Consider the following 19,390-nt stretch of genomic DNA (forward strand, 5'->3'; position numbering starts at 1 on the left):
TCTCTCCTGATTCACACCAGAACACTTTTTCACTGGAGGAAGTGTTATTATGGATTATAGACTCTATGTATTTGAGTTAAAAACATCTTAATGCTGGATGTTTTTCATCTTTTGTCTTCTCCAGATGTTAACTGATGGACTGGAGTGCTGTGGATTACTTGTGATGTTTTTATCAGCTGTTTGGACTCTCATTCTGACGGCACCCATTCACTTGCAGTGAGCAAGTGATGCAATTTCTCCAAATCTGATGAAGAAACAAACTCATCCTAATCTCAGATGGCCTGAGAGTGAGCACATTTTCAGCACATTTAAATTTTTTGAGGAACTATTCCTTTTAAAAAATACTTATTTCCATTAAAAAAAACATCTTGTAGTTAAAATGTATATCCGTAATTTAATGTATATCCACTAAGATGCAAATGAAACTCATTTGCGAGGCTATTACACTGTGAATCCTCACATACAGCATATGGATAAACCGCTGCTTTTACCTGCCAATAATAATAATGTCCTCACTCGCTTTGTGATCCTTAAAACACTTAAGCTCACAATATAACCAATTAATTTTACTTTTTTGTCAGGCCCCCAGCGTGCGATGTGATTGATGCCCCGGATCGCGGCTTTACATGAAACGCAGATGATTGGCGGCCTGACAAATGAAGTGAGAAAAACAGGAGGTGCTGTTAACTCATTTTTCATGTTATAATGAACTACAACATCAGGGAGGAAACACATTGAGCTTCAGCCGGAATAATAACACCAGTTGTTCGGGTCACGACATTAGAAGGTCTCTGGATCATTATGGCGTTAGCGAGCAGCTTTCCGACGTCGTGTATGTTGGTCGCTGAGCTCTGGCACGATTCAGTGAAGCACCTCCAGCTTCATTTCCCCTGAATAATTCATGCTTCATTAATTGGAAAGTAAATGAATTCCAATGTTTCCATACATGAATAATGTGAACGATTAGTCTGTCTAAATCATTTAGCGGCATCCCTTAAGAAACCTGGTAGGCATCTTTACCTGACGCTCGTTGTGCATTTAAGATGCTTTCACTGTAGAGCTTCAGCTGTAGTTTGCATCAGAGTTTGTTTGTGTAAAAACACCTTTCAAACTGGCATCTCTTTAGTATTCACACAGCTGCTCTTTTCCATATGATGAAAGCAAAGGGGCCTGAAGCTGTTAAGCTCCAAAATGAGAAGATTAAATTATAGAATTCTGGATCTTAAATAAAGAATTAATAACTCTATAAATAATTAACTCAATAACTAACTAAATAAACTTAGAAAGTTTGTTACTTATCAAATAAATAAATAATTTAGTAACTTGTTGAAACAACTAATTTATTTACTTATGATATAAATAAATAATTTAGTTATTAAATAATTAATTTAGTTACTTATATAATTAACTATTTACTTAAAATAGTTAAATAATTAAATATTTAATTATTAAATAAATAATTAATTTATCTATGCATGAAATAATTTAGTTACTTATGAAATAAATAAGTTACTTATTAAATAAACAATTGAGTTACTTATTAAACTTAATATATAATTGAGTTCTTTATGAAATAAATAAATAATTTAGTTACAAAATAAATAAGCTAACTAATTAATTACTTGTTAAAATATATTATTTAGCTGCTTATTAAACAAATAAATAATGTAGTTACTTATTAAATATAGATCCGTTACTAATTCAAAAATGTCACTTTAGAACTTTAGTAACAAAGGAACGTTGAGTCGTTTCATTAAGGCTTATTGTATCACTGTATTAAAAGCAGTGTTGATGAGAGAGAGATGGAGTGAGCGAGTCTGATTACTTGCATCTGATACAGCATTCATTCTTCAGCTCAATCTCATATTCACAATAAAACATTAGTCTGAATGTCTGCCGAGGAAAGCGATATCTTTGTCATACTGTTCTTTCATCTGTTAAGGGTGATGTCTAATGACAGGTGCTCAGTGCATTTGTTAACTGCATCTTACAAGCTGCTATTAAAAGTAAAAATAACTTACATTTCAGTCTCTTTCAATATAAAAGTATTTACCGCTGACTTGTAAAAACTCTTGTCGCCATCTAATGGCAGAACAATGTAAAAAATCACAATCACGAACACACACACACACTGTTTCCTAATACTAAATACTACTATTACGTATATAAATATTAGTTATTGAATAATAATATTTAATAAACAACAACTAAAGCCATCATAAAAGTGTCTGTGCAATTCAGTCAAAAGTACAAAGGCAGCGCTTTGATATACAGCATTAAAGTTACATAAAATATAAAGTGAAGATATTTTGCTCTCAGCCAAAACTATTTGCTCTGGAACAATTAATAGATCGATGAGAGCAAAGACTACCCATTAAAATTACCCAAAACGAATTGTGTCTCCTGTTTAACCACTATAGAGACTTCAGAGCCGAGCTGCTTTATACATAGGCCTATATACTGTACATATATAGGCCTATATTCCATCTCTGAAATATGCTGCTTTGTTTGAGGAACAGACTGAAATTTAAGTGAAATTTTGGAACTCATAACAACTTTCAGCTACTGCGTGATGAATGTTATGGGATGTTATGGAATATTAAGAATTCATGTTGCTTTTCTGTCCTTTTTGAAGCATGAAAGCTTCAGTTCCTGTTCATTGCATGGAAAAGAGCCACCAGATCATCTCCTGGATGAGAAAATCAGAACAGAAAATGTAAAACCAAGGTTTTTTATAAATTCCTCTATAATACTGGCTGCAGAGGTCGTGAGCAACAAGCACACATCGGTTCACTTCAGTGGGAACGTCACTGCTTGTGGGAATTTGGCTCTCGTTTTCGCTCTTAATCGGATTTGCAGTTTTACATTTATGCATTTGGAAGATGCTTTATCCAAAGTGACTTACAGTGTGTTCCAGCTGTGCAGTTTCCATTAAGTGTTCAATTTGCATTGAGTCTGCGATGATCCTGGCATTTCTAGTGTCATGCTCTACCTGATGAGCTAACAAAGTCCTGAAAACCTGAAACCTGGACAAAAAACTAGACGATGTGTGTATTCTCAATGCTTCTAATGTCAGTAAAACTGTGGGGCACAAACGCTGTGGCTCTTTTGATAGATAGCTAATAAATTTAAATGTTATGATAAAGACGACCCTTGGGAGTGTGTTGTCTCATGGTAATTTTTAAATGCAGAAGCTTAAACATATTAGACAACGAAGAGCTATTTTTGGCAATAAATAACACATTTTTTAAATAAAACTCTGAATCTCTCTCAAATCCAAGTGATTTATATTGTTGTTGTTTTACACAAATGTCAAGACTCATTCATTCGTTATCAATAATCTGACCTTTTTCTGTGTGTGCTAAATAATAATAATAATAATAAGTTAAAAATAAAAACCAAATAACCAAATAAGATGAATCACAATGCATTTCTAAAGAAATGAACAAAAAAAAAAAGATTCTGAAAATATCATGTATATAAACCATATTTTCATTACATTTTCAGCTATACATCATTCATGACATCTATAAGTTTTATTTTTATTCTTTTCTTTTTATTTTTTATTCATTTTAATTTTAGTTGAATTTTAAGTAATATTATGTTTTGACATTTATTGTAGTTTTTTAATATCTATATAGTTTTTATTAATTATTATTTCAATTAAACTAAATCAAATAAGAAATCTTGCCTTGGCAATGTGCTACTTTATTTATTTAACATTTAAAGTAATAAAAATAAGTTATAAATAAGAAAAAAGGAAATAATCAAATAAGATGCACCAATATTTTTTTAAAAGATTATGAAAATATAGTGTATATTCTACAATATAAACCATATTTTCATTACATTTCCAGCTATACATCATTCATATGACATCTATAAGTTTATTTTTTATTATTTTCATTTTATTTTTTATTCATTTTAATTTTATTTTTTATTCATTTTAATTTTAGTTGAATTTTAAGTAATATTATGTTTTGACATTTATTGTAGATTTTTTAATATCAATATAGTTTTTATTAATTATTATTTCAGTTTTAGTTGTTTTAGTAGAGTAAATAAAATAAGAAATCTTGCCTTGGCAATGTGCTACATTTATTAATTTATTTTATTTAACATTTAAAGTAATAAAAATAAGTTATAAATAAGAAAAAAAAAAAGGTAAATAATCAAATAAGATGAAGCACAAAATAATTTTTTTATTATGAAAATATAGTGTATATTCTACAATATAAACCATATTTTCATTACATTTCCAGCTATACAGTCGTGGCCAAAAGTTTTGAGAATTACATAAATATTAGTTTTCAAAAAGTTTGCTGCTAAACTGCTTTTAGATCTTTGTTTCAGTTGTTTTCTGTGATGTACTGAAATATAATTGCAAGCACTTTATATGTTTCAAAGGCTTTTATCGACAATTACATGACATATATGCAAAGAGTCAGTTTTGCAGTGTTGGCCCTTCTTTTTCAGGACCTCTGCAATTCAACTGGGCATGCTCTCAATCAACTTCTGTGCCACATCCTGACTGATAGCAACCCATTCTTTCATAATAACTTCTTGGAGTTTGTCAGAATTAGTGGGTTTTTGTTTGTCCACCCGCCTCTTGAGGATTGGCCACAAGTTCTCAATGGGATTAAGATCTGGGGAGTTTCCAGGCCATGGACCCAAAATTTCAAGCCTTTTTCCAGATGCCCCAAACAATCGGAAAGGGGCTTCATCGGAGAATATGACTTTGCCCCAGTCCTCAGCAGTCCATTCACTATACTTTCTGCAGAAGATCAATCTGTCCCTGATGTTTTTTTTGGAGAGAAGTGGCTTCTTTGCTGCCCTTCTTGACACCAGGCCATCTTCCAAAAGTCTTGGCCTCCCTGTGCGTGCAGATGCGCTCACACCTGCCTGCTGCCATTCCTGAGCAAGCTCTGCACTGGTGGCACTCCGATCCCGCAGCTGAATCCTCTTTAGGAGACGATCCTGGCGCTTGCTGGACTTTCTTGGACGGCCCTGAAGCCTTCTTTACAAGAATTGAACCTCTTTCCTTGAAGTTCTTGATGAACCTATAAATTGTTGATGTAGGTGCAATCTTAGTAGCCACAATATCCTTGCCTGTGAAGCCATTTTTATGCAACGCAATGATGGCTGCACGCGTTTCTTTGCAGGTCACCATGGTTAACAATGGAAGAACAATGATTCCAAGCATCACCCTCCTTTTAACATGTCAAGTCTGCCATTCTAACCCAATCAGCATGACATAATGATCTACAGCCTTGTGCTCCTCAACATTCTCACCTGAGTTAACAAGATGATTACTGAAATGATCTCAGCAGGTCCTTTAATGACAGCAATAAAATGCAGTGGAAAGGTTTTTTTTGGGATTAAGTTAATTTTTCATGGCAAAGAAGGACTATGCAATTCATCTGATCACTCTTCATAACATTCTGGAGTATATGCAAATTGCTATTATAAAAACTTAAGCAGCAACTTTTCCAATTTCCAATATTTATGTAATTCTCAAAACTTTTGGCTACGACTGTACATCATTTATGTACTTTTTAACATATTTTTATTTTAGTTGAAGTTTTAGTCATTTTTTTGTTTTTGCCATTTTTAGCAGTTTTTTGTCTAAATAGTATTTATTTGTTTTATTTATTTTATCTATAGTTTTATTATTATTTCACTCTTAGCTTTAGTCATTTTAGTACTTCAAATTATGAATGAAAAATCTAATTAAAAAGATATTTATATATTTATTTTATTTCAGTTAACATTAAGTAAAAAGTATAAATAAATAAATAAATGAGTAAATAACCAAATAAGATGAAGCACAATGTATAATCTCCCCCCACCCCCCAAAAGATTATGCAAATATGGTGTATATTCTACAATATTTTCATTATATTTCCAGCTATACATCAGTCACATGACATTGACGAGATGTGGGTCATATCGCACAGGTGTTTGTGTTTCTCTCACTGATTAATTTTTCTTTTGCGTTTGCAGTAATTTCAGTCCAGATCAGATCAGCCTGCTCTTGTAGACTGACCTCTATCACGTGCACTTATATTCAATGTCCAAAATCTCCTGACGCTTCCTCTGTTTCACCAAAACTGTGAGCGCTGCAGTTTTACACTGTGATTGATGTCTGGCCAAAAGCAGCACTGAAGTACAACCTTAATGCAACCTCCTGCAATTAACAAAGAACAAAAAGCAATCACTGATTATTTTAATAGAAAAACAAACTTAATCTATTTTAATCTAGCAATTAAAATAGATTAAACTTAATAGCAATACACACATTTAAATTTTTTAATTTTATTTAATTTTATTTATTAAAAAGAAACTCAAGGCTGCACAATTTTGTGATTTTATCTGTATATAATTTGACTTAATTAGTATTATTATAATTGATAAAACTATTCACCAAATAAAAAACATTACAAGTATTTAATAATATAATAACTTTATTTTACAGTACAACTGTAGTGTAGAGTACAAAAAATAATATTTATTTTTGTCTCAGTGTCCTCATTTTTAAAAGCAGTGTAATTTAAGCATATTATTATAGCTTTTATTAATATTTTGAATCAGTTTTTAGTTTTATATTTTACATTTAAATTTTCTTTTTAGTTAATGTTTTAGTAATTTTGCTGTGTTTTTGTCATTTGTGTTATTTTTTGTTAAATGTGTGTATAGTTTTTGTAAATGTTTTTTTTTTTTTTCAGTTTTATTTTTTATTTTAGTGCATCATTTTAAACTAAATGAAAATGAGAAATATTGCTTTGGCAGCTGAAATAAAAAGTATTTTATAGTTTACTCCAGTTTATTTATTTATATATTTTTTCCAAGTAACAAAATTGTTCTTTATGGTTTTAATTTTAGTTTTAGTAAGAGGAATCCACAGGGATTGATATTTATTTATTTATTTATTTTGATTAATCGTGCTTGTAAAAATATCTTGTTACAGCAAAAGTGATACTATTTAACTGTCATGCTACTCACAAAAAATTAAAATGTAACAAGTTTGCAGTGTTGCTGCTTTGAGTTAGTTGTACTCTCAGTGTTGGCTCATATGCAGATTCTCAACGCCAGCCCATTAGCAATTTTATTGCATGAGGAACGACAGCTCATCCGCTCGTTTATTGAGCCGAGGTTAGAAATTATGACTCACCGACAGTTTAACCACTCGTCAAGGGAAAGAGAGAGAGATCCAGGCCAGATTAAAACATATGTTAGTTGTCAAAGTTAAACACCCACGTCCAGCGCACTCCAGATCCTGCTTCACCCACTCGTTCGCTCGGAGCAGGCGAGACATCCACACATCTCTGGTCCTTCAGCGTTATTATCGTCGCAGGAGATGCAGGGGCACAGGCGACGCTGATGGCCCTCGATGACACTGCTCATGCCATCACGGGCACAGGGCAGATTAGCTCTTTGTGCTGAAGACTGGAGAGCTTCTCGATGGGCTAATCACCCTGCGCTTCATGAAACAGCAGCTGAGTGGTTTGTAGACTCATACAAATGTGTGTCTGGTTTAGTGTGATGAACATCCGATGCCGAGCAGAACACATTCCTTGATCCACGTTTTTCTTTGCTTCGGAACAACATTCCCATTAAACAATCACCTTGCATAACTAAACCTTTGACTATTGGCTTTTGTGCGTCATGTAGTATCAATCTGATACGAAAATGAGAACTGCATTAAATCTTATCAGACAAATCTTACCTAATGTACGTTTTCCTGAACGTAGCAATTGTGGACTTGTAAAATGCACAAATGCATTAAAGGATTACTTCACACAAAAATGACAATATGCTGTAAATGTGCTCACCCTCAGAGCATCCGAGATGCAGATGAGTGTGTTTCTTCATCAGGTTTGTAGAAATGTAGAATTGCATCACTTGTTCACTGCAAGTGAATGGGTGCCGTCAGAATGAGAGTCCAAACAGCTGATAAAAACATAGCAATAATCCACAAGTAATCCACAGCACTCCAGTCCATCAGTTAACATCTGGAGAAGACAAAAGATGAAACAAATCCAGCATTAAGATGTTTTTAACTAATATACTTTATTATGTTATTATGGATTATGGACTCTATGTATTTGAGTTTAAAACGTCTAAATGCTGGATTTGTTTAATCTTTTGTCTTCTCCAGATGTTAACTGATGGACTGGAGTGCTGTGGATTACTTGTGGATTATTGTGATGTTTTTATCAGCTGTTCGGACTCTCATTCTGACGGCACCCATTCACTTGCAGTGAGCAAGTGATGCAATTTCTCCAGATCTGATGAAGAAACAAACTCATCTACATCTTGATGAGATTTGTTTGCTCAAATATCTTGCACACACATTTCTAGAACATATTAATGGTCAAACTTCTCGAAACGAACGAGTGGTTGACGCTCACCTGTCGCTCCTTATTGCACCTGTGGATTCGTATTCAAACTAAACGTCTGGGTCTTCGCATGAATGAAGACCTTTTCAATTTGCCCAGCTCAGTTTGTCTGTTGGAAAACGAGGAGCGACAGATAGAGTAAGTGAGCGCAGTTCAAATTAAACAACTCCCGCTGAACTTGATTCAGTCTGACAGAGAGAAAAGGGCAGCTGTGGCGATCTGGACTTTTCATTTCAGCCAGCTGAATATAAGTCAGCTTACTTGTCTATCATACGCTCGTCTCGAAGCTTGCTGCACGAAACTATGCCTTCCCCCCCAGAAGCAGCTCTGTTTGAGTGCCCTACGGGCAAGATTCTGAGAAATATTGTTTATTTAAAGTGATAGTGTGTCTGCCATTGCTATCAACTCAGATTTATGTTCACCAAAGAAAGATCTTACTCAGTGCTTGCACCGTACTGTTTATTCTGAAGAGGAATTACAGTAGTTATGGGAATATGTAAACTCAGGATAGACTAAATATAAAGATCTGCCATATCTACTATGTTATCAGACAATCTTTTGCATGCTTCTAATGTGAGTTTTTCACAGTGTAGTAACTGTAAATGCACAAATACATTAATAAAACTGGTCAAAATGTAATTTAAACAGTTGAGCATGGTACTAAAAATGGCAAAGTCATGAGTTTGATTCCCAGGGAATGCATGAACCAAATCTTAACATGACATAAACCTTAAGTGCAGTGCATGTTACCTTGAATAAAAGCTTACATAAAAGCAGAATGCATGAAAATAATATGTTTACAATAAGGTTAACTATAACTAACAATGAGCAGAACTTAAAGCATATATCATATGCACCTCATATGCAAATATCTCACATCATATTTAAGTAAAAAAGGTGTTTTTATTTCCAGTTTTATGATTACAAAAAAATGCATGAAAAGGAAATGCATAAAGCAAACTTTAACATGACGTACACTTTAAGTGCAATGCAAGTCGCCTTGAATAAAAGCTGCCAAATGCTTTAATATTAATGTTCACAATAAGGTTAACATGCAATTGTTAACTAGAACTAACAATGTAAAACTTTTATCAATTTCACCTCATATGCAAATATCTTAAATATTATTTATTTATTTAATTTTTTATTTAATTTAACTGATTTTTCAGTTTTATGATTACAACAAGCTCAGTTTGTTGACTGCTCCAAATATTAGTTTTCCAGTTTTTTTACGACCTAAACCTGTAAAATGCACAAATGCATTAATAAAACTGGTTATACCCAAACAGTTTAGCATGGCATTAAAAACGCCAAGGTCATGAGTTTGAGGGAATGCATATAAATATATAAAAATAAATGTTTACATCGGGGTTACCATGCAACTATTAACAAGAAATAACAATGCATGCATACTTCATATTTGAGAAAATAAATGTTTTCAATAGAAAGGTATAAATACAAATTCATCAGTCAATTTGGTGCCAATTTTTTTCCAGTGTTGCGTCATATTGCTCACTTACAGTGCAGATGCAAAAGGAAGCAACTGAGCTGAAAAGACCGGACCGGACTTGAAGTATCCCTAAAGAGGGTCAGGTGTGATTGACTCTTTGCATGGTGTTAAATGTCACTCCTTGATCTTTCTGCACTCGAGAGTAATTCAACTTCCTGAGAGTAATGAGCTACACAGCTCACAAAAGACACTTTCACGGCGTTGGCTCTGGTGTCTGATGGTGTTATCGTCACAAGCATCTCACCTGACTTCATACAAGATGGTTTGGTTAATTCAGCTGTGAGTATAATAGTGAATTAACAACGAATAACTTAACCAGTAGTCTCCAGCTAAAAATATAGATTGTTGAAGAAAGTAGAATGTAGAAGAAAGCCGAAATATTAAATGTCATGGATGAATATTTACTGAGTAATCCACTATTTTGTAGAAGGGAGTGAAAATGATCATTCAGAGCCAAATTACAGGAGGGCAAAAATGACTTTAGAAAGCTGGCAGCATCGTTATGTTATTTTTACACAGAGATTGGTAGTTCGATTAATGAAATCTGTTGACTTTAGCAATATTTGTTGCATTATATGACAACAGTGACAGTTCAACTATGGGAAAAAGCACTTTATTTAGCATTTTCCCCCAAAGTTACATTCCTGTAACTCAAGAATTATTAATTATATATCAATATCCTTTTTGATTTTGGTTCTTAACATTCTTTTTCTTTCGTGTGTTAATTTTTCAAGCCCTTTATGATTCAGTTCCACAGATATGGGGATCTCAATACGGCTTCATGTGCAAATCAGAAGTAAAAAACAACCGTGGGTCACTGTGCATACAGCTGATATTAATTGCATTAAAAGTTTTGCGTGCCTGTAACTCAAGAAATATTAAAAATATCTCCATTTCTGTTTAGATTCTGGTTCTTAACAGACTTTTCTTCTGTTAATTAAATTTTTAAGACCCTATATGAATGATCATTACCAGAGATATCGAGATCTCATGTGCAAATAGTTATATTTTTCTTATTTTCAGTGGTCAAAAACTAAATGTGAATCACTTCGCATACAGCTGATATACACTTTTTTCTTTTAAAGAAAAACATCTAAAGAACAAATAACGTTGAAATTAGAACTGTGTCTTGTTTCCTTCTTTTAAAAAGAGTTGCATAGAACATAACATATTGAGTGCCAAAAATTATTTTCCCAAAGTTCGCATGCCTATAACTCAAGAAATAGTAAAGATATCTTAATATCCTTTTGGATGTTGTTTCTCAACAAACTTTTCATTTGTTATCTTCATTTTGAAGTCCCTATATGGTTCAGACTCAGAGATATGGGGATCTCAACGTGGCTCCGTGAGTGAATTAAATACAGCTGACGTCACTGCTGCAGGCCCAGAATGCTGTGCGTAACACCTGAGCTTGAGGCCACACTACATGCATGATGAATCCATCACCGTCTGCTACGGCTGGAGCTTCTGTGTTTAAAGACCTCAGATCTGACCAGTGTGTGTTTTTGCACAGGCCTGTTAACCCTGAACACTGTTCCTGAAATATGCATAAGAACATGCAGCTCACACACACACATACACACACACACACACACAGAGCCTGTTCATACTGGCCTTGAGTTATCGCCTTGATTCGCTGTTTGCGAACCGTGCCGTGCACTTCAAATGGCGTGGAATACTTAATTAGCTCCACCTCATTTGATCGTCTTATCATGGCTGGCTCTTAACTTATCCTATTTGCATGTTTCTTTTAACAGAGGGCTTCTGAAGCGCCCTTGAGGGTTTAAAAACATCCAGGCACCTTCAGCTCACCCTGTCCACATCTCCAGCTCCACCCACGGCTCTATTAGCATGGCTCTGAATACTGGAGATGTAGATGTATAGTGAGCTGTGTGTGGTGCACCAGCGCCTCCTCAGGACACGGCTGGGACTGACACGGCTGAAAAACCCACAGATGCACAGTAGAGGAGGAACCCAAGCCATATATATATAGGACAGAAGATCACAGACAGGAAGACACTATTTACTAACAACCTAGCAACACCCATAATACCATAGCAACCTAAAACAGCACAGGAACTGCCAATGATCACTGTTTCTATAAAAAAAAAAAAACATTATAACCCGGGACACAGTCATAATTGAAGAGTGAATCTCACCGAACCTCATAATTCACCCCAAAATCAAAAGATAAAGAATTACAATTATTTAAATTTATATATATAAAAAAATGTTTTTGCATTGTGATGGTATATATATATACATATATAGAAAAGAGAGAAAAAAAAACATATTTTATATATTAAATATATAAATAGATGTATTTCTGTAAAAATATATTTATATAGAATATATACCGATATTATTTATCACTGTTAAAATGCTAAATGCTAGTAATTTGTCATACTGCCTTTAATTATACTCATTTATCAATTGCACTCATATGCAAATATTTCATATTTAAGAAAAAAAATGTGTTCAGATTTATTTTTTGCTGCTAAATAAATTACAATTGCAATGTTAATGGAACTATTTGTTATTATATATATATATATATAATATATTATATATATATATATATATATATATATATATATATGTATATATATATATATATATATATATATATATATATGTTTACAGATATTACTTATAACTGTTACATATTAATTCACAACAGTAATTTGTTATACTGCCATTAATTTATACCTATTAAAATGGAAGAAATGTATTACAGTACTTTTTTTGTACTGAAACAGAGACAGAAAATGTCGTATTACAATAACAATCACTATTCAGAGTTACCCCAAAAAAAATTAATGAATGCATGAAAGAATGAGTGAATGAATAAATAAATAAATAATAAAAAGTTAAAGTTAAATGTCTGGATGCATTAGAGCATTTATAATTTTGGGAAATAATGTCACATTGGAGTATTTCATGTGCAAATCTTACTTTTATTTATGCAATATATATATATATATATATATATATATATATATATATATATAGTCTTTCTATTATTTCCTGAATCCATGTGCAACTAAGGAAAGTGTTTTATCCAGACTTATTGTTATCACATCACGATGAAATCATGTGAAGCTGGTGTGGAAAGAAAGATAAGCTCAAAGGTCAAACCCAGTCGCAAAGGCTGCGAGGAACAAGCGTATCTTCATGTGCATCCAGAGGCAGCGGATGCAGCCCATGTGTGATGTTTCCATGCCAACCAGCCTCGGAAGCAACATCTGAAATATCCTGTTATCTTGGAAATAGATGGCAAGCCAAAGGATACACGGCTGGAAGAGTAAATCATGAGGCTTCCAGCTACACATTTAACTCTGCCTACATTTTACGACCATTAAAAGCCAGCAGACATCCATAAATATCCCTCACTGTATATCCATGATGTCACTGATCAGATCATCCTCCTGTAGGTCATAGTGAAGACAGATAAAACTGTATGAGCTGATGGCAGCTATAAACCTAAAGGTGAAAACCACTGCTTTTAACCTTAACCCGCTTTTATTGTCTATATAAACCCGTTTGTAACTCATTCGTCTTAGATTGGTTTTATAAAGACTACCGACTCTATTTTTACAGTTATAATGAGAAAGTTGTCCACTCTTCAAATGCTTTACGCTTCTGCCATCTAGTGTCTGACAGCAGAGCCACAAACTGCTCTTGAGTTTGTATCATTTGCTTAATTCTATAATCAATCTATTTATTTAGTAGTAGCAGTATACTTCGTATACATTTGTATTTTTTATTTATTTATTTTATTTATTTTTTTTAATGTTGTAAAAAATTGGTGTTTTTCGCTATACATAGTATCTCATTTTTACATATTAATTATTAAATAAATTAATTATGTATTAATATTTTAAAATTAATATGTGTTTTGTGGACAATTTGTAATACAAAAATATTGTGATGATGATTTTTACATTGTTCAATTTAAACAAAATGTTTTTTTGATAAATTCCCATTTAAGAAACATTTGTGTTATGATATTTATGACACGAGTGTAAATTTTACAGAAGGACTACCCTGTTCATTTCTGACCTGTTGATAGAATACACATATTAGAAAGTAATATGTTTTGCTAAAGTTTTGAAGCGGTTGCTTTTAATTATTTAAACATGAAGGATGTGTAGTCAACATGATTGGAATTTAGAAACAAAATCATTAAACTCCGCCTAAGTGGAGGCCTTCCTCATGAATATTAATCAGCTGAGGGCGTAGCGTCCAATCAAATGCCTCTTTGTGACATCTATAAATAGATCGCGGCACCAGGACGAGGTGGCCGAGTGGTTAAGGCGATGGACTGCTAATCCATTGTGCTCTGCACGCGTGGGTTCGAATCCCATCCTCGTCGAATACTTTTAGGTGTAAATAGTCACTGTTGCTATGGTTACTGTGTGTTCGCGTCCCGGTGAGAGAACAATCAAGCGCCGCTTCAAAGAAAGCCGACAGATGTAGCAGTGATATGAAACTCTTACATATTTATGAGCAGCTCCTCCAATCAGCGTCACACTTTCAGTAACTGCTGTTCAGAAGTTTGGGATCAGTAAGTTTTCAGTGTGTTTTAAAGAAGTCTCTTCAGTACGGAAGAGGATTAGGGCCAAGCAATAATAAAAAAATAAAACCATCTCGAGATTAAAGTCATTATATTGCGAGATTAAACTCGTTAAATTTCGAGAAAAAAAAGTCGAAAAACAATCTTGAGAATAAACTCATTAAATATCGAGAATAAAGTCGTTGTGTTTCGAGAAAAAAAAATCGTTAAATTTCGAGAAAAAAAGTCGAAATATAAACTTGAGAATAAACTCATTACATTACACGCCATTAATGGCAATGCCGTACGGTTTTAATTTATCACAGCTGTCCAAGTGCCAGAGTGCATTTGGGTGAAGCCAGCGATAACCTTGCATTTGTCCTCTGGTTGTCATTTCATGTTGGACAAAAGCGAGTAGCAAATTGGACTGATTTTTTCTTCTAAAAAGACCTAGCCGCTTGCAAATTCACTTTAAAGTTCGTGTGCTAATTATTATTGTGTCATAATTAGCTAAAGTTGATAGTATTTCTTTGTTACTGAAAGATATAGGCTATGCAATGAACACTGATCGAATGCGTTATTCTCTACATTTCATTTCGACTTTATTCTCGAAATTAAATTAGTTTATTCTCACGATTATTTCGACTATTTTTCTCGAAATTTAACGAGTTTTTTCTCGAAACACAACGACTTTATTCTCGATATTTCATGAGTTTATTCTCAAGATTGTATTTAGACTTTTTTTCTCGAAATTTAATGAGTTTAATCTCGAAACACAACGACTTTATTCTCGATATTTAATGAGTTTATTCTCAAGATTGTATTTCGACTTTTTTTTCTCGAAATTTAACGAGTTTAATCTCGCAATATAATGACTTTAATCTCGAGATGGTTTTATTTTTTTATTATTGCTTGGCCCTAATCCTCTTCCGTACTTCTGCTCATCAAGACTGCATTTATTTAATCAGAAATACAGTAAAAAAAAAAAAAACAGTTTTCATTACTCCAGTTTTCAGTGTCGTGTTGTACTGCTTAACAATTATTTTATAAATGCTATTCTAAATAAATGCTATAGAAAATAACAGCATTAATTTAAAATAGAAATCTTTTTTTTTTATGTATGTTTTTTTTTTTTATTTTTTTTTATTTTTTTTAATCATTGTTGATTAATAGAATTTTTTCTTTAAAAAAATAAAAAGTAAGAAAAATTTCTGACCCCAAACTTTTGAACAAAATGCTGTGCTTTTTAAAGTTTTATTCTTCAAAGAATCCTGGAAAAAAAAGTATCACAGGTTCCAAAAAATATATATTAAGCAGCAAAACTGTAATAAATCAGCATATTATACTGATTTCTGAAGATCATGTGACACTGAAGACTGAAGTAATGATGCTGAAAAAAATCGGTTTTGCATAACAGAAATAAATTATATTTTAAAGTATATTAAAATAGAAAACTAGTATTTTAAATTGTATTAATATTAGTTTTTTTCTGTATTTCTGATCAAATAAATGTAACCTTGATGAGCATAAGAGACTTCTTTAAAAAAAACTTTTGAACAGCAGTGTATCAAAAAAAAAAAAAATATATATATATAAAAAAAACACTGCATAGTACACTGTAATATACTATTAACACACATTGACATTACTATCACATATTAAAACCACCTATACGGCACATAAATTAAGCAAACATGTTATTGTCTCAGTACTGGAGTCTTGCTGATGTACGTCTGTATTATAACTCATTAGTTGAGTTATTATCTTCTTCTTTACTACTGTTCTGATGTAATTACAGGTGCAAACCAAAAGCACTAATTTTTACGCTTGTCTTGTTCCACATCTCAAGCTTTGCTTAAGTTGAGTTTTTAACTGTAGATATAATTGGTTCACATAACTTTACCAGGTTTAGGATTTCAATTTATTAAAATGATTACAGCCAAAAAGATCACTCATCTTTATTTCAACAACAGACGAGCATCTATAATCCATCAGTTTATTGAGCTCAAACGTCTCTCAACCCTTCCGATGATGAAGAAAGACACAGTGCAACCTCTGAACAGAAACAAAAACGTGTTTATTGAATGTTCCAGAGTAACTTCATGACGTCAGGTTGGTGCTTGTCTACAACTCCTCATCACGGAAGTTCAGCTGAGTTTAGTCCAGCTGGAAAATAAAGTGAAAGAAGAGTTAAATTTTAGGATGCATCTAAATTTACTGCGACTCAAACACACTTAAAATGCATGCACACTTGCCTTGACAAAGCCGATGTCTTTAGCGTACTGTCTGAAGCACTGACGGCACATGTTCAGTCCGTACTTGCGGATCAGACCGTGTCTGTTTGAGCAAACCCGGCTGAACAAAACCAGAGAACAGGTTAGAGACGCACGCTAATCCAAGTGAGATTAAAAGCACTTAAAGACTTTCAAAGATGACACAAAACAGCCAAAACATAAAAATGATGATCTGATTAACTTCTTTAATTTGCACCTCTTATAAGTCTTGCGGTTAATACTGAAATGCATTAACGAATGCCAATTTTGTGAAATTACTTTATCAATTGTTTATATGCAACTCAACTTCAAACTGTAATTTAAGATGTTTGGAGAAGTTGTCACGATTATATTATTAAAAATAATATTTAAAGGGATAGTTCACCCAAAAATGAAAATTCTGTTAACATTTACTTTACTTTCTAGTCCCCAGAGTATTTTTTCCTCACATTATGAAGGTGAATGGAGACCAGCGACTTCTTCAAAATATCTTTTTATGTTCAATGGAAGAAAGGCAAAAACAACGACTTTCAATCAGTTCTCTTCCAGAACACAAATCTCCGGGTAATTCACTCACCTGCAGGTCATCAAAGGTGTTCGAGTGCTTCTGTATTCAGTCACAAAGAAATGAAGGTTTTTGAGGATTCCAGGATGTTTCTCTGTATAATGGACTTCAGTGACTGGGTGAAGGTTTAAATCAGTTTCAGTGCAGCTTCAAACAGCTCTACAGGATCCCAGCCGAGGAATAAGAGTCTCATCTAGAGAAACCATCACTCATTGGCTTAAAATAATTTAAAAAAAAAATAATGTAGTTTTTAACTGCAAATGCTCATCTTGCGCTCGCTGGACTGCACGCATGACGTCATCTCCCAGAAGCCGATCTCATGTTCTCCTCCAACTCGCTGTTTACCTTTGTTTTGTACTTTTTCTTTGCGCGTTCGCTCTACGTCGCGCGTGACACTTCCAACGTCATTACGTCATGCGTGAAGTCCATCTAGCGCAAGATGAGCATTTGCGGTTAATAACCACATACTTTTTTATTCTCTAAGCGATCGTTTCGCTTGATAAGAGCCTTATTCCCCGCTTGGGATCGTGAAGTTGTTTTTTAAAGCTGCAATTAAGACCATTATATGGTGAAAAATCCCGGAATCTTTTCCTCAAAAAAAAAAAAAAAAAACTTTTTTCCTTCGCGACTGAAGACATGAAAGACACCGTGGTGAGTAAATTATCACTACATTTCTATTCTGGGAGTGAACTACTCCTTTAAACACACGGAAGTCATTAGTAGACGATATTCTGCATTCGTTAAAGTCGAACATTGTCATAAAAGTCGTCCGATTGTAACTAGAAGAGTTAAATATGCTCGCGAGCGCAGAACAACAGCGAGAGCTGAGAGCTGCGCGCCGCCGCCATGTTTCCGCGCTCCATGTGCTTCACATTCAGACGCATTTAACAGACACGCGACGCCGCACGCGCGCGCATTCATACCCCCTTCACATCAACCCCGCGACAGAAGCAGAACTGACCAGGATCGGGATCCCTGGCCGTATTTTCTCGGGTGACTCCAGTAGAGCTGCTGATGGCCCATCTCGTCTCTCTCGATCGGGATGTCGAAAAGGAAGTCGGGTTTGTGCGCAGGCGCAAAAAAGACGCTCTCCTTCTACGGAACGCGGCGCTTCCTGCGTCACCACGGACGACGCGCCCTTTAGCGGTGGAGTGGTGCGTAGCTTACATAAAGATAAAAACATTGTAATAAATTATTTTAAATGAATAGTTAGAAATATTCTTATGGATAAATGACTGAAAATACGTTTCGCTGTGAGGGTTAGACGGGATTAATGATATGATAAAACACTCTGTGGTCAGTTTCTTCTACACACATGTAAAGTTGCTGAATTAAAACACAAATTTAGGGATTTGTTTAGTATTTTTATGCTTATAATTTAACAAGAAGGCAATTTAAACCACTTTATTGCTGAAGAAAATTATGGTTTCCCTTCTGAATGTATTTTGAAGGTGACTTTTTTTCTTATTTATTTAGTCTATTCTTTTATTTTAAGTTCATTCATAATTATTAGACAAAGTGTTTTTGTTCCCCTTTTTTATCTTTAATAGGGTACAGATTTTTTTTTTCATGAAAACCCATATGGCCAAAAATATATTAAACTTTTTTTTTTTTTTTTTTACAATTTTTTTTTTAATTATTAAAAAAAAAAAATATTTTTTCTTTCAAAAAATATTTCCTAAAAACATATATTTTGAAAAAGTATATTTAAAGCATTTAAAAATACATCCAAGAAAACACATTTACACTGGTCACATTTAAAGAAAAGTTTATTTGTTGTCTTATAACATGTAGGTATAGACATATAGCAGATTTTAATAAAAATAAATCATGAATAAAGCCTAAATGTAGGCTTTACTGTAAAACTGAAAATGTATTTTCTTGTCGCTGAAATACATTTTGGTATAGGAGGGTTGAAACTTTATATATTTTCAATTTCAAAAAATATATTTCATTGGGCTTCATTGTTTATAACATAAGTATATATATATATATATATATATATATATATATATATATATATATTATATTTTTTTTTTTTTTTTGCCTTATGGAAATAGGTCATTCCCTTTAGGTTCACTATAACAT

At 33.3% G+C, this 19,390-nt stretch overlaps 1 protein-coding gene and 1 non-coding gene across 2 annotated transcripts; one reads left to right on the forward strand and one right to left on the reverse strand.

The window, feature by feature from the left end:
• The first annotated feature begins 14,202 nt into the window (after positions 1-14,202).
• On the forward strand, positions 14,203-14,284 carry trnas-gcu. Its single transcript has one exon. It is a non-coding gene; the product is annotated as a tRNA-Ser (tRNA).
• A 2,236-nt stretch (positions 14,285-16,520) lies between these two features.
• On the reverse strand, positions 16,521-18,421 carry LOC122149024 (40S ribosomal protein S29). The gene is made up of 3 exons (XM_042778140.1): positions 18,264-18,421; positions 16,720-16,819; positions 16,521-16,630 (listed from the first exon to the last, which is right to left on the reverse strand). Exons 1-3 carry the CDS (start codon positions 18,323-18,325, stop codon positions 16,622-16,624), a joined length of 171 nt encoding a protein of 56 aa, XP_042634074.1. The 5' UTR covers positions 18,326-18,421; the 3' UTR covers positions 16,521-16,621.
• Positions 18,422-19,390: the final 969 nt, after the last annotated feature.

This window comes from Cyprinus carpio, chromosome A20, assembly GCF_018340385.1.
Source record: "Cyprinus carpio isolate SPL01 chromosome A20, ASM1834038v1, whole genome shotgun sequence".
Taxonomy (NCBI): Eukaryota; Metazoa; Chordata; class Actinopteri; order Cypriniformes; family Cyprinidae; genus Cyprinus; species Cyprinus carpio.

Coding starts and splice junctions, on each gene's coding strand:
- LOC122149024 (XM_042778140.1), bottom strand. CDS start 18,325: ATGGGCCATCAGCAGCTCTACTGGAGTCACCCGAGAAAATACGGCCAG. Junction 16,820..18,263: donor GGCCAGGGATCCCGATCCTG/GTCAGTTCTGCT, acceptor GGTTTTGTTCAG/CCGGGTTTGCTCAAACAGAC.